The sequence below is a fragment of the Homalodisca vitripennis genome, chromosome X (assembly GCF_021130785.1).
Source record: "Homalodisca vitripennis isolate AUS2020 chromosome X, UT_GWSS_2.1, whole genome shotgun sequence".
NCBI classification, from domain to species: domain Eukaryota; kingdom Metazoa; phylum Arthropoda; class Insecta; order Hemiptera; family Cicadellidae; genus Homalodisca; species Homalodisca vitripennis.
In genome coordinates, this window is record NC_060215.1 from 147,181,729 (window position 1) to 147,199,055 (window position 17,327).

Here is a 17,327-nt window from a genome sequence, read left to right on the forward strand (position 1 = left end):
ACAAATGCAGTTAATAGACCTTGCTGTATCTTGAGTGACTGGTTGCAGGTATAGAGAGCTGTTGTGTATCGTGTACTTTAATTCTGTTTGGAGGAGGGTTTTTAGAAATGCAGTTAATAGACCTTGCTGTATCTTGAGTGACTGGTTGCAGGTATAGAGAGCTGTTGTGTTTTGTGTACTTTAATTCTGTTTGGAAGAAGGTTTGTAGAAATGCAGTTAATAGACCTTGCTGTATCTTGAGTGACTGGTTGCAGGTATAGACAACTGTTGTGTATCGTGTACTTTAATTCTGTTTGGAGGAAGGTTTGTACAAATGCAGTTAATAGACCTTGCTGTATCTTGAGTGACTGGTTGCAGGTATAGACAGTTGTTGTGTATCGTGTACTTTAATTCTGTTTGGAGGAGGGTTTGTACAAATGCAGTTAATAGACCTTGCTGTATCTTGAGTGACTGGTTGCAGGTATAGACAGTTGTTGTGTATCGTGTACTTTAATTCTGTTTGGAGGATGGTTTGTACAAATGCAGTTAATAGACCTTGCTGTATCTTGAGTGACTGGTTGCAGGTATAGACAACTGTTGTGTATCGTGTACTTTAATTCTGTTTGGAGGAAGGTTTGTACAAATGCAGTTAATAGACCTTGCTGTATCTTGAGTGACTGGTTGCAGGTATAGACAGTTGTTGTGTATCGTGTACTTTAATTCTGTTTGGAGGATGGTTTGTACAAATGCAGTTAATAGACCTTTCTGTATCTTGAGTGACTGGTTGCAGGTATAGACAGCTGTTGTGTATCGTGTACTTTAATTCTGTTTGGAGGAAGGTTTGTACAAATGCAGTTAATAGACCTTGCTGTATCTTGGGACTGGTTGCAGGCATAGACAGCCATCGAGTATCATGTAAAGCAAGAATGTCTTCTAGTCTGTCATTTTCATTGTATTTTCTTAAATTATCAATGTTAGTGTCACCATTAAGAAGGATCTTGCTTTTATGAGGCTTGATGTTTTCCATTATCAGAGATGATTTGTCAACTATCATGTAGATTAGCCTGTGGTGGTCGATATACCCCAACTACGTAAAGTTGGGAATAATAATTAGCAAGTGTCTGAATATTACTGAATATTTCCCATTAACAGTGTGTTACCCTAACAGAAATTAGGTATGTTAATAGTTAAGAAGAAGATTCACAGTAAAACTGCAAAATCTGACTTCTGGAGAAAACACGCCCAACTTGCCCTTTTGTAGTATAAGAATAAGAATAAGAATAAGAATTCGTTTATTGTCATAGAGCTTACACGAGCATCGACACAAGTCATGTATAAAATATAAAAATTAGCATAAGTCCAGACAAGGAAAATTCAGTACCCAAAATATGAAGTTGCCAAAACAGTCACGCCACAATTTAAATTATTTTAAAATATAAATAAATAAATAACAAATTAAAACAGGTATGTAACAAATAAACAAATAACAAGATAACAACAACAAGTAAAAACACAGCCTCAGAAATTACAACAACAGAATTATATAACATTGATAAATTTTTTAATATAGTTTGTATAAATAAAAAAACCATGACATTAACATTTAAAATCTAATCATTAAAACTAAATAAGTTATGTCTAGAAACTAACAGTTCTACAGTCAAAAAATTCTTTCAATGAATAAAATGGATTGACTAAAAGCCAGGAATACAATTTTTGTTTTAAATTCATTAAAACTATATTTCAAGATAAGTGGTCTTAAACAGTTGTATACTTTCAAAGCAACAACTGTGTGACTATTAATAGTTTTGTTTTAGTCCTATAAAATTCTATGGATACACTTTCTTTATTTCTGGTGTTATACATATGTCTGTCACTGTATGTCTTCAGAGGTTCAGGATGTTTGAGTATGTAGAGCACAATATCAAATATATATAAGTTAAATATTGTTTGAATTTTATTTGCAATAAAAATTGGTTTACAGTGAGCTAATGGTTTGACAACGTGCAATAATTCTAATGGCTTTTTTTTGTATAGTAAAAAATTTCTGATATCCTACTGCCAGTTTCCCCATAGAATAAGGCCATATATCTGAGCACTGATTGAAAGAAAGCAAAATATGCCGTTCTGAGGTAATCAGTGTGCACACAACACGTGAGACGTTTAAGAGGTAAAACAATCCTGGAGAGCTTAGCTGATAGGTGTGATCAATGTGGGATCCCCATGTTAAAATGATCATCCACACAAAACACCCAACAACTTCACATTATCCAACAATTCATATCAGAATAAATATTGTAATTTACTTGTCTGAGGCTAAAAACTATATGCTGTGTCTTGTTTTCATTCAACAAAAATCCATTGGAGTTAAACCACAATGATGCTTGTTGAATGGATTCCATTTGAAATTTGTTTCAATTCATTCAGATCATTACTACTACTTAAAATGGTTGTGTCGTCTGCATATAATATAGTTTTAGAATTGACTGAGAAAAGGTAAGTCATTGATAGCTACCAAAAACAAAAGTGGTCCGAGAACAGAGCCCTGAGGAGAACTCCATACTCAACCAAGAGCTCTCCTGACCACCTTCCCTCGGCAAATACTTTCTGTCTACGATTACTTAAGTATGATTCAAAAAAACTAACAACATTCTCAGTTAAAAACCATAATATTTCAATTTCATAAGGATGTCATTGTGATTTACACAATCAAACGCCCTGCTCAAGTCACAGAGAGTGGCCTGAGCAAAGTCTTTGTTTTCAAAAGCATTTAGCACAAATTTAACAAGGGCTGTCTATTGCATCAAAGGTGCTTTTTCCTGACCTAAAGCCAAATTGTGACATACTCAAGAAGCCATTACTTTCCAAAAAAATGCTAATTTGATCGTATACCAAAATTTCAAATAATTTTGATAGTATTGGTATAACAGATACTGGGCGGGTAACTATTTGGCTCGTTCTTGGGCCCCTTCTTATAAATAGGACAAATACGAGCTATTTTAAGTTTATTTGGGAAAACTCCCTCAAGTAGGCAGAGGTTCAAACAGTATGAAAAAGGTTCGGCTAAAGTGTTATCACCTGTTTTATAAGAAAATTTGACATATCATATATATCACAGCTATTGGAGTTACTCAGACGCTTGGCAGCATTTATTATGTCATTGGGAGATGCATATTTCCAAGTAAATGAGAAAGATGGAATTAAATGTTTCCGAACAAGATCTTGAGTGCTCGGAGCATGTTTTGACATATTTATTTTTTTGTTTAATATTTTTCACGGAATTTATAAAAGAAATCATTAAAGTCATCAGGAGGTATACCACTTGTTACTTTACTACCATTTTCTATGTTATTATTTATTATTCTCCCATGCTGCCTTACACTTATTATTACTGGACTCTATAAGTTCAGAATTGTACAACATTTTGGCATCTACTATTGCTTGTCTATATTCTCTTTGTAAGGTCTTAATATGTTGCTGAAGCTCATTGCTGGTAGTATCTCTCATTCAGTGATTTTAAAAAGAAAAGTCTATCCCTCATGGAAGATAATTCATTGTTGAACCACTTATTTTTTTATCTGTGCATAATTTTTTCTAAACTTAACCATTTTAATTTTTTGAAGAAATTTGATATTATTAACTAAAATAGAAAATATTACTTCAAATACTAACTCTGCATTGTATTTACCTGAAATACAATGAGTGATCAGTGATGTCAATATAATAGACATAGCCAAATACTATTTTATCTGCAGACAGTTAGCGAGATAGTGTATTTAACTCTGGACAGCTCAATCCAGATTTAGTCATGTCCACTGACCTAGTCTTCAACTATTGTGAGAAATAAAGGGTGGTTTTACAAGAAAGGTAATTTACCCCAAACCAAGCAAAATAATTTCTTATGGCATCCCGATTTAGAAGAGATTAGCCACTGTGTCACAAAATGAATGAAACCATTATGGATCTAAATCTGCACATGTTTGAACTATCAAGGACAATTAAAGACATAACTGCGATGTCCGACAGATGTTTTGACGAGTTTGGTATTCACTTGAGTTGAACTGGAAAGCTTCACTAGTATCACTTACCAAACAAGGCACAGTAGTACAAAACACCAACTAACAAACAGCAAGTGCAATAACAGTAGTGATAAGAAGTTTACAATAAGAAAAATCACATAAAAGCCCTCAAAATTAAGTGTGAATGGAGATTATATTGAACAATAGCTTAAGAATATAGCTTTAAAATGTAGTAAAAGTTTTTATCCACTTTGTTAATTTTTATTTTTAGCTACTTATTTATTGTCTGCTACTTTCTGGACAGCCCTTGTCTACAGAGTTGTTTTTTATAAGCTATCAGTGCTGTTCATCAAGATCAATGAATACAAACCTTATAAGAAGCGCAAAGCCAATGTTAAAAAGTCTGCCAATTTTTATTTGAATTTGGCAAGCTTAGCGCGTCCACCGCTAGGCAGCGTGAAGGGCGCTCGTGGCGTGGCGAGCTAGAGTGAGACAGAAGACAGAGCGGGAGCGAATGAGAAGACAGCGCGCGGCCAGTTAGACAGAGAGAGAGAACAAGCTAGAGCGAGAGGGAAAGAGGGGGAAACAAGCGCTCCTAGCGGCGGACGCGCTAAGCTCGTTTTGGCGGGAAACCAACTTGGCAGACTATTCTCCATAAGCTTTGCGCTTCTTATAAGGTTTGTATTCATTGTCAAGATATTGAAAAAAGAATTTATAATATTGCAGTGTTGTGTTATTTGACCAGATGAGAGCATCTGGAACATGAGACTGGAGGAACAGCTGAGCGAATTTTCGGATGCGGAGGTGTACTACCTGTTGACAGCTGTGAACACAATGGCCCTTAGCAGACCACTGGAGGATTGGACGTTCATATCCGAGCGACAGTACTGCAGCTGCTGGAGGTACAGTCTTTTTTAATAATTCTAGAAAAAGTTTCTTATCTTTAAAATTCTAGTTTTATTTTAATCGTTTTGCCAGAAACTGGTTATGATGTCAAAAATCATTCACCATATGCTCGATAGCATTGACTGAAATTTTCACTGTTTATTTAAGAAATTTCACATAAACCTGCGTACGACTGCTCATAAATTTTCAATGAAGGCTCCTTAAAAGTTATAATAGTTTTTACAATATGAAGTCAGATATGTCAATGGTTTTCTTTTCAACTTATAAAAATACAATGGAGACATTGAAGTGCCTGGAAAGAAAACACTTATGTCTGGAAACTGCTCAAGTAAATCCACCTATTTTAGAAAATATTAGGAAACTTCATATTGATTCTAACGTTTTTAATGATTATTTTATAACTGTAGCACTAGATATGAATAAAACACAAGTACCTGCTGATTTTAGTGTAGCTCTTAATTTAGTAAATAATTATGTAAATAGTTGTACTCCAAGAAATACGTTATATTGGAAAGTAATTGTTATTGAAGATGTCCTAAAATGTGCTTCTGAATTAAATCTATCTGGTAGTGAAGATTACTATGGTTTTTCGAATAAGATTACTAAACAGATTATCAGTGTCATAGCTGAACCACTAACTTATCTATTTAATCAAATGTAAATTGAAGGCACATTTCCTCAATGTTTAAACATAGCAAAAGTAGTTCCTATCTATAAGAAGGTGATAAAACAAACCCTTCCAGTTATCGGCTCATATCTTTAATAGCTATTTTTAGCAAAATGTTTGAATACTGTATCAAAACCCAATTACAAAACTTTTTCATGCTAAATGGTCTCTTATGTAAAGAACAGTTTGGGTTTTTTACCAGGACTGAATACTACAAAAGCTGTAGAAACTCTAGTTGGTAATGTCATTCATAATTTTGAATATAAAGCATCATCATCTGCAACCTTAATTGATTTGTCTAAAGCCTTCGACAGCATACCTCATGAGTTACTTATAAGTAAACTTTATTGCTATGGTGTGCGAGGTAGTGAGTTGAATTTGTTGGTATCTTATTTGAAAAATAAAATCAAATGGTTGTTCAGGGTTCTAATTCATCTCTTATAAAAACCATTCAAATCGGTGTGCCACAAGGCTCAGTTTTAGGTCCTTTTTTATTTATTGTTGCAGATTTATTGTTGTTAATGATTTTGCTTTCAATTTACCCTGCATGTCAGTTTTGTTTGCTGATGATACTACTCTTCTAAATCACCATAGTACACTTAATGGTTTAATAAAACAACAAGAAAATGCAATGAAGGTAGCAACTGAGTGGTTTCAGGCTAACAGGCTTGTTGTAAACAATAGCAAAACAGAAAATATAATTTTTCCAATGGACAACGTTATTTACAAATGTTTTAAGCCTGTTAAAGTATTAGGAATCTTTTTAGACAGTAGACTAAGCTGGGAAAGCCATATAGAAAGTCTTTTTAATAAATTGGCGAGAGTAATTTTCCTGCTGCGCAAATTGAAACTCTGTGTCACCAAAGAAATGGTAATAACCTCCTACTATGCATTTTACCACTCCAACTTAGTCTATAGAATTACTTTATGGGGAAATAGTTGCCATTCAAATAAAGTGTTTGTCTGGCAAAAAAAGCAATAAGAATTATAAAAAATCTTAATGAAAGGGAATCTTGCCTGCAAGCTTTTAGGGACTTAAATATCATGACATTGCCCTGTTTGTGTATATATATATATATATATATATATATATATATATATATATATATATATATATACTATACTAAAACTAGAAAAAAGTACATGTTAGAGCTGCCAAGGACCAGGCTTGAAAAATCAAAAGGTAGTCATATCTATATGAAAATAAAACTATTTAATAAATTACCAAAAATAGGATGGATTGTTAATATAAATAGGTTTAAAAGATTTGTAAGCAAATGGCTTAAAGAAAAAGCATTTTACTCTGTGAATGAATATTTGCCCTGTGATATTAGTTCCTTAAGTTTATAATTTTATCTAGTCAAGTTTTAACTTTTAATTTTTGTTTTATAGTTTGGAGATCTTAAGTTTAAACACCTGATTTACATATTTTAAATATTTATATTGTTACATTTTTCATTGGATTGTTGTTGGAAACAGACATTACTGAAAAATTAAAGAAAGAAATAGACACCCTGAGAGATACAGTAAAATCGTTAAGGGAAGAAAAGGAGTCTAATATCAACCAATTTCAGCTTGTAAAAGATAAACCTGGAAACTTGTAATACTGAACTGGAGGCAAGAATTCAATTTCTTGAGCTCACTCTATCCTTACACACCAAGCCAAACAAGAATGAAGCTAGCAATAATGAAAACCACATTAACATACTTAATGATGTACCTTCCACCTACCACTCATGTTGCTTTCCTCCAGATGAAGATGTTTCATGTACAAGCCAAGGACTTTTAAAAGAAATACCTGGTGAGAAGTTTGATGAAAACTCTACAAAAACCTGATAACCAACCTAAAACCTTATCTCCACTTTTAGCTGACAATGAGGACATCAACAGTGTGTTATTGAAAGAAATTGAAGACCGAATTTAACTCTCAGACCTCTGTCTCCGAGAAGATTATTATAGTTGAGCCATGATACACCGCTACTTTGATGGATCCTACCCAGTGCTCAGGGACAAGAAACAGGGGGGGAAACTTCTTAGAAGATAACCACAAAGCAATAACCGCGGACATATACGAAATTGAGGAAACTCGGGCTGAAGAAGTAATGGAACTCCGTAAAATAAAAACCTACCATCCAAAAACCATAAATGCAGAACAAAATCTTAAAACCCCATAGAGAAGGACAAAAAAGGCAGAAATCAAGAATCTTTTTAAACTCTGCATACCACAAACGTAATAAGCAACACCACAGGAATTGGGACCAGCATTGCACACCCAAGGCAGAGAAATATTTTATTGAACCAACACTAAAAAGTGCATTCAACTCCTTCGGTTACATCTCAGCTCCAGCCCCCTTGCACAGCCTACAAATTGGACAAAGATGAAACTTTCATCGACTTCTTTAATAATAACATAAAAGACTACTTAAAAAACTTAAGTAAGGCTTCTTTTTCCAACAGTTATTATGGAAATGATATAGGGAGAGTCAGCCAAACTCCCTTTAACAAAAAACTGAACCACGATATTTTACCTCAAGATGGACAAATACCTAACCAAGACATAGGGAGAGTCAGCCAAACTCCCTTTAGCAAAAAACTGAACTACAACATTTTATTACAAAATGGACAAATACCCGACCAAGACATAGGAGAGTCAGCCAAACTCCCTTTAACAAAAAACTGAACCATGATATTTTAACTCAAGATGGACAAATACCCAACCAAGACATAGGGAGAGTCAGACAAACTCCCTTTAGCAAAAAACTGAACTACAACATTTTATTACAAAATGGACAAATTCCCGACCAAGACATAGGGAGAGTCAGCCAAACTCCCTTTACCAAAAAACTGAACCACAACTCTCTATCCTACGCAACAGAAAATGAGCTACAAGAGCCCATTAACATTATACATGGTAATGGTGCAAATCAAAGTTTTTTAGACCTCTGCCAAAAGATAAAAGTAAAACTAAAAACAAAATAGTCTCTGTGCACAGAAACACAGGGGAGAAATTTAATGACACAAGTAAACTGACTATATATTACATCAGAACATCAACTCCATGTCAAATAAAGTGAACAGGACTAAACCACTTGTTAGACGAAATTCCTCCCTAGTATTGTTGTGCTAACGGGGAGCACGGACTAAAACATGATTGCTCTTGAAAATACCAAAATTCCTAACTATGAACTGGTAGGAAGTTTCTCTAGGATGCATCATCAAAAAGGAGGTGTAGCCATATATAAAAACACTTAAATCTGGGAAAATAAAGTGGACAGGATTGATACAATTCCAATTCCAGCACTAGAGATGATATGTGAGACCCAACTTATCAAAATCAAAGAAGGTCAAAAGAGCATCTATGTGTTGGGTGTTTATAGACCACCATCTGGGAACTTGGATGAGGCAATCGATCACTTAACAGAGATCTTGAACACAATCCCCTTTCAACAAAGCATTATAATTGGCGACATAAAACGTGGACAACCTAGTTCAAGACAGTCCCTGTTTGAAACTTAATGACGCTCTTGCACAATATGGTGTTAGGAGATTATCACTGCCACCTACCAGAGTAACCAGCACTACATCAACATCAATTGACTGTGTCTGCTCCAACATCCCTTTACCAGAAGTCACAGTAGATGTCTTGACCACAGGGCTTTCGGATCACAAACGCACAGCTGTGTTCAACGAATCTGAAGAAATCACCTGTTCCCACAACTTATTCAATTAGAAGACATCTTTAATAAAAATAACCTTGACAGCCTGAGTGACTACTTAAAGGGACTTAACTGGGGATTAGTGCTTAATGCACCAGCTGTGGACACTGCTTTTAAAAATTTTAGCCAAATACTTAACTCTGCAATGAACCTAACATGTCCTTATAAAAAAACCAAAGCAAAGCGTAATGCAAGAGCTTGTCACTTTAATGATCCAGAAGCTCAAAGACTGAAGACCGAGTTTTTTAGAAGCCTTAAATAGAGAAGAAACCACAGGTTGCGTAGCTGCTAAAACCCAAACAGCAGAAAAGAAAAAAAGCCTATGATATGAGACTGAAATATCTAAAAAGGCAAGCCAATAGTAGACCGCATAAGCAACTCAGAAAACAGGTCAAAAGCAGTCTGGGACACAATTAATAATGAACGCCATAAGAAGAAACAGGACACTCCACTTGAATTGACAGTCAATGGCAACAAATTAAACAATCCATTCGAAAATAGCTGAGCACCTAAATACTTATTTTACAACTATAGCTGAGATAACACTAAAAGAAGCAGGTCAAACTTTCAGATATCTCAAGGAAGCCTCAATGCACCACCAATGCACCTGAATTTGTTATTCATAGCACTACACAGGCAGAAGTTAAGAAAAACCATCATGGCAATGAAATCAAAGCCATCAGCAGGCAATAGATGATGTCTCATCTATCTTACTTAAGCACTGTGTTGATGAAATTACACTGCCTCTGACTGATATTATGAACAAGTCCTTAGCTCAGGGTATTTTTCCAGCTGACCTCAAGATTGCCAAAATAATCCCTATTAAGAAACAACCACAAAGCACAGAAGCTGGCCACTTTAGACCAATATCTCTTTGTATCAACCATCTCCAAGATATTTGAAAAAAAATCGTTTTAACAAGATTAATAACCCACCTCATGGACAATAATTTGCTCAGTAAACACCAGCACGGATTTTTATTCCTCTAAAAATCTACAACACAGCTATCACATGACTTCTTTGAGAATGTAATTGACCAAATTGAAACTGGAAAAATAGTATCTGCTATTTTCTTGGATCTAAGTAAAGCTTTCGACACACTGGGACATAATTTACTTTTCTTACTAAGCTAATGACTTTAGGAATCCAAGGTAATGCAATAAACTGGTTCAATAGTTATTTGAAGAACAGGACTCAACTAGTAGAGCTGAAATATACAGTTAATAACACAGTTTTACCATGCTAGGTCAAAACCCCTCAATATAACAAGAGGGGTCCCTCAAGGCTCAGTACTGGGTCCAGTATTGTATGTATTGGTAACAAATGACCTCCCAGATTACCTAAAGGAGCAAGCCCACACACACAATGTACGCTGATGACACAGCTCTTATACTTGCTGAAAAAGGCCCTAATGATTTAGATTGTCAGGCCTTCATTGCTTTCAATATGGCAAAACAATATTGTCAAGAGAACGATCTTGCACTAAATGACAGCAAAAACTAAACAAATCCTGTTTACAAGAGCTGCAAAACTTAACCGAGGGGTTGCCAATGGTGGAAGTAGAGGACGAGACCAAATACCTGGGAGTGATCATTGACCAACATCTGTCCTGGACCCCTCATGTGGACATGGTGTGCAGGAAACTGAGTACTGCCCTGTATATTGTAAAAAGAATAAGGTCTGTTGCAGATCTGTCAACGGCCAGGGTCGCTTATTTTGCCCTATTTGAGTCTGTTGTGAGGTATGGTTTGATAATATGGGGAGGGTCAAGTATAGGAAATATGACTAAAGTTCTAAAACTTCAATAAGAAAGCGGTAAGAATATTGGCAGGTCTAAATCATCTTGACTCGTGCAGACAGTGCTTTCAAAGACCTTGGAATTCAGACAGTGGTGGCTCTTTACATTCAACAAACCATTCTACATGTATTTAACACTGATTTACAATAGACTGGGCGAAATTCATTCATATGGAACCCGCAATGTGACAGACTTCGTCTTACAACCTCATCGACTCACCATGACTACCAAGAAGCCATCTTATGCAGGTGCAAAATTTTACAATCTCCTACCAAGACACCTCAAAAGTATAACAAGAGAGTCAGCGTTGAAGAGGAATCTCAGTGCATGGCTTGCTGACAGGACTTTTTACTCCATCGAGGAATTTTTAAAACTGGACATGACATTTTTATCTTGATCTATGTTTTAAACTAGATAAAATTTTTACATACATATTGGACACATATTCTGTACTCGATGTATATGAATAAAGTTCTCTTTGATTTGATTTGATTTGATTTGATTTAATATTTGAAAACTATTATTAAAAGTTAAATTGGTTTTATTAATAATATGTAGTTTGTTGCAGTAGTTGGAGTCTTTTTAAACCAAATCTAAATGTTAGGTGTACCTTAGTGTCAATTGTAATGTGGTACCTATGTCATAATTTGTGGTTCATTTAATATTCAGTTTTGATTTTTAAAATACTTATAATTCATGTCTTTGGAATTACCAGCTGGTATTATTGTCAGTTTTGGGGAGTTTGGTTGTTACCAGCACCTTCCTTCCTCTAAATTACTGAGGCTTGAATGTTATATCTTTAATTTATACCTAATCGTGAGTGTAATCCGCACCGAACCGGCATAACAATTCTTAAAAGATACATTTTAAAGCTACTGTTCTACATAAACACAATTTAAAACAAGATAGTTATCATTGAGAAATTTGTGTCATGCAGTTCCAACCAGTTGTTTTATATCGTCATGCAGACGCAGTAAGGGACCGACCAATCCACGGAATGCGTGTTTGTTCTTCAAGCAAGTCTCATCGTCAGTTTTTCACTTAGACCAAGAAGATGAGTAAACCCTTACGCTCAGTCCAGAATCACAGACTTGTTCCCACTTTCATCCATAACAGAAGCTGAACCTCGGTACTTGTATTCTTGATAGTATCATTGCATAACTCTATAAATTTGGCCAAGGAATAAAATACTCCTGAAATGTGAAGTCAAGTCAGTCACAGTGTTATTAAGCAAAAGTTGAAACGGAGTTAAACTCCAGTTTTCACCAAAGCTACATTGTGTGTATTCAACAATGGCTGAACCATTTGTCATAACATTATTCTGAATTTAATGAGGCTGTATTTATTTTATTTTTATTCTATTCCATCAAAATTTTCACTAGTTGCACAAATGGCTATTAGTACATTTATGTAGTTACTATAGATGCCATTAGCTTAACGACATAACATTTCAGATTGGCTTCCTGAGCCCTACAACAAGAGATTCCTGCTTCAAGTCTGCCCGCATCATGCTGGTTAATCTGACACTCAGACATACTCCTCTCATCTCGGACATATTGGATAGACTCAACACATCTGCCAACTGTGGGAAGGTGAATGGTTTATCTTAGAACCTCTGAATTGTAGAAAGGTTACACAGCATTTACTCATGAAATAATAAATAGTTGCTAGGGATGTACGTACATTAACAAATGTTTGTCTGTGAGATCTGTGATGTAAATTTATTTGTACCAAGGCCAACTGCACTCAATTAAGTCTCTACTTAAAATCTGGTGGAATGTTCTGTAATAAATTATAAAATATAAGAATTGTACTTACGAGTACTGAACGTTAAAAGTAAATTTTCCACAAAAAATGTCAAAGATATACCATAATTTGGTCCTTACTTCAAATAAAACTAAGGTGAATCCTTATCAAAAAAATAAAACTAATGATTATTCAAACAAACAGACAAGAATGATTTTTCAGCTCCTATAAGCAAACATTCTTCCACATGTAATTATCACTTTCACAAAACTCCACTACTTAACAAAAGATGCTTGCCACTATTTTTCTGTAAAGTTAAATTAGTAATTTTGTATATTGTAATGGAATCAACGAACCCTCTTGTTGACTGCAGGTAAGTACTTTGAGTTTGATCTTATTTAATAAGTTGCCTGATAAAGCTTGGTCTGTATTAGTTATTATATAACTAATATATATATATATATATATATATACAGGGTGTATATTATGTCTGGAAACACCCAAAATATATCCTTTAATAATTTAAATATAAATTTGAAACCTCTTACAATCGTGATAGAGATTGGGCATCTACTATTTGGAACAATGTTTTGTTATGTCACACCAACGGGGGACGTCCTGCCGAGGGTATCGTGAATATTCTTTAATGGAAGCCTATACCTTGTGATACATAATTTTAAAGGTAATAGCTTACTGAATTGATATGCCACACAAACCGCCATCTCAAAGGAATTATTCTATCAGAAAATAGAGCATTTTTAGTATTGAAAATTTACTGATGTTCAACAATGTAATTTTAACATGGTTCTTGCCACAAAATGTGTTACACTAATTTTTAGCATTTTTTTAAATGTTCAATTAAATAAAACAAAAATTTCATTTTTAAGCTGGTTCTATTAGCACAAATTTGCCAGTTTTTATTACAGTACAATTATGGAAATACTTATGTTATTGATTTCTTATTACAAATAAAAAAATAATGTATGCTGTTAGAAAAGTCTTACAACAAACGTTTTACCTGCATTTGGTGTCAAAGCAATTGTTCGAACTGTGTTCCTTCTACGGTTTGACAATGAGCCAATCTTGTGTAAAATGATTCGACAGAGTTGCCTAACATTTCTTCAGTTATCAAAGCAATCTCCTCTATAATCCTGTTTCTTAGGTCTTCCAAATTATGAGGCTTTCTTCTATAAACATTGGTTTTTAAATGACCCCATAGGAAATAATCGATTGGTGACAAATCGGAGATCTTGGAGGCCATTCGATTTTCTCCTCTTCGGCCAATCCATTTATGAGGAAACCTTAAATCCAAATACTCTCTTACCTGTCTCCCATAATGGGGTGGAAGCACCATCCTGCTGAAACCATACATTATCAAAAGTATTCTCCTGATGCAATTTGAATAGCTGGGATTATTTTATTTTGGAGCATATTGTAGTAATGTTCGGCATTTAAAATTTCCATTGATGAAAAAGGGTTCCAAACAATTTTGTTACCTAAAATTCCACACCATACGTTCAGTTTTTGTGGGTTGCTGTGAATGGGACTCAGTAATCAATGTGGGTTTTCACTAGCCCAGTATAACGGCAACTTGTGCCTGTTAACATTGCCATTTAGGAAAAAAGTTGCCTCATCAGAAAATAGTATGTTGGTCAGAAAATCTCTATTGTCATCACATTTGCGCATCACAAGTTCACAAAACTCAACTCTTCTGTCGTAATCATCCTCACTTAACTGTTGGACTAAATGGATGAACTTTAAATGGTTTGTATTTATTAAATTTCAAAATCTTACTCACAGACATAGGGTGCATATCATGTTGCTGTGCAGCTTTTCTGAGCGATGCATGTGGGTCTTCAATAAATGTTTGCAAAACATCTAGTGCATGTTCTTCATCTGTTGCAGATTGTATCCTACCCGACTTTGGCCGATTACGTACACTCCCTGTCATTTCAAAAACGCTCAATAGTTTTTGATATTGTTGAAACACTTATGGGATTCCTTTCTGGGAAAGTGTCATTAAACAAATTACAAACTTCCCGATAAGATCTTTGACGATCGCCATATCCTCGCATCATCAACAGAGTAATTCGTTCTCTTTCAGACAATTCCATTAAAATGCCAAATAAAAACTGAACTACTGTAATTAGATAACTTGTTGACAGCAATGCTTCAGAGACACTGATTAACTCGGACAGGAATGATATGACCTTTGTCCATTTGTAATTCCCAAGCTTAGACCTGTCTAGTGAAAGCTCCATGCTCAACAAATGAAACCTGTAGACCAGATGATTAATAACACAATAATGTTTCTCATAGGCTAGTGACCTTTGTCTCTTTAAAACCTTCCTGCTGACTGGAAAAACACCAAGTACAGATTCATAAGTAATCAGAGAAAGTGACTCATAAGTTTTATTCATTGTAATAAAAAACTGGTAAAATTTGTACTAATGAATGAAACCAGCTTAAAAATAAATTGTTTATTTTATTTTAATTGAACATTTTAAAAAATGCTAAAAAATTAGTGTAACACATTTTGTGGCAAGAAACATGTTAAAATTACATTGTTGAACATCAGTAAATTTTCAATACTAAAAAAATGCTCTATTTTCTGATAGAATAATTCCTTTGAGATGCGGTTTGTGGCGTTCAATTCAGTAAGCTATTACCTTTAAAATTATTGTATCACAAGGTATAGGCTTCCATTAAGAATATTCACGATACCCTCGGCAGGACGTCCCCCGTTGGTGTGACATAACAAAACATTGTTCCAAAAAGTAGATGCCCAATCTCTATCACGATTGTAAGAGGTTTCAAAATTTATATTTAAATTATTAAAGGATATATTTGGGTGTTTTCCAGACATAATATACACCCTGTATATATGTATATATATATATATATATATTAGTTATAGGTCTCAACTACCAATGTCATTTGAAATAGAATAAAACTACTTGAAGATGACTTGACTAACAAAAATTTTAAAATTGATTCGTTGCAAAGAGAAATAAACACTAGAAAATGAACGGAAAGAAAGAAATATTTTTTTTGGAAAATTTACATCAAATTACAAGGAACTTGTAAGTAAACTATTGGAACAAGAGACAACCGCGAGAGCACATATCAAATCCCTCCTAAACATTACAAAATCCCAACCGCACCTTATGTATCATTCTGTAAGAAACAACAATCCACAAATTATGTAAAACAGCAAAAATAGTGTTTTACTACAGGTAGCAAAAAGGACAGCTTTCCAGTCATCTTCCTCTTCTCTTCAAGAAGAATCGGTACAAGAAAATCTGTTTAAAACTTGTAATACATCTCAATTCATAAATCAGAAATCAGAGATTCTTTATTGATAGTCTTTAAGATTACAAGTAGTGTCAATTAAAATAAAATGTACATAGTTATTAGTTAAGTCTTATTATAAAAAGTATTAGTGGTCTTGATTGAGTTGCCTCCAAGAGTAGAATTCCTCTATTGTATAGATGGTTCTCTGCAGTAGCCAGTTCTTCATTGCTGTCTTCATTTTCTTGAGATTATCTTGATTTCTTCTGGCAGAGCATTAAAGAGTTTTTCCCAGGTTAGGTAGGTTTTTTCTCAAATAAGGCTGTTCTGTGAAGAGGTAGTAGGAAATCTTGACCATGTCTTGTATTATGCTCATGGAGGTCACCATTTCGAGGAAGGTCTCTTGTTTGGCAATACAATATTGTTTCTATTATGTAAAGGGGGATGTTACCGTAAGTATTTTCAGTTCTTTAAACATAGCTCTACAACTTTCTCTAGGTCCTAGGTTGCCCATTAAAGGTATTGATTTTTTTTTTATTTTGAGGACTTTTGAAAGGTTGAATTTTGTTGTGCTTCTTTCCCATGCTGCTATTCCATACCTAAGATGACTTTCAAATAGCGCATAGTACACTATTTTAGTAGATTCAAGGTTGCTAGTTGCATGGGTTCGTCGTAAGGCATATAGAGATGAATTTAGCTTTAGGCATAAATTGTCAATGTGATTTGTCCAAGTTAAATTATTATTTTTCATAAAACAGCTGTCAAATTCTGTTTTGCACCGAATAAAACAAACAGTTCAAAAGCAGTCAGCGTAACTGAGAGAAACTTTTATAAACAGATTAGCAACTTGAGTCAAAGTTTTACCATGAAAGACAGACAAATACTGGCAGCTCTCCTCCGATAGTTATAAAAATTTTTCTGAAGAGCCTATACCTCAATCTGTCACTGTAGTAAATGAGTGTAGAAGCCCACCATATACTGCCAAACTTCTAAAGCCTGGACAAGTTATTGACATTTGCATAAATTTAAAAATCATGTTTAGATCTTAGGTGAGTACCGCCCCCCGAGAAGTCCACTAGACAATCTCTCGAACTATTGGCAATAACAGTACAATCTGTGTTGTTGGCGACTTTAATATTGACAGCCTCAACTGATCCTTGGGCAGAGAAAATAGCAAATTTTGTTATGTTCTTACTCAATTTAAC

General features: G+C 34.5%; 1 protein-coding gene across 1 annotated transcript in view; it reads left to right on the plus strand.

Moving 5' to 3' along the window:
* LOC124369659 (ectopic P granules protein 5 homolog) overlaps positions 1 to 17,327 on the plus strand; it is a 335,562-nt gene that overhangs the window by 93,020 nt on the left and 225,215 nt on the right. Inside the window, exons 9-12 of the mRNA XM_046827710.1 lie at positions 4,744 to 4,900; positions 9,115 to 9,205; positions 10,811 to 10,951; positions 12,540 to 12,677. Of these exons, the coding sequence (XP_046683666.1) occupies positions 4,744 to 4,900; positions 9,115 to 9,205; positions 10,811 to 10,951; positions 12,540 to 12,677 (527 nt within the window). The remainder of the gene's footprint in view (positions 1 to 4,743; positions 4,901 to 9,114; positions 9,206 to 10,810; positions 10,952 to 12,539; positions 12,678 to 17,327) is intronic.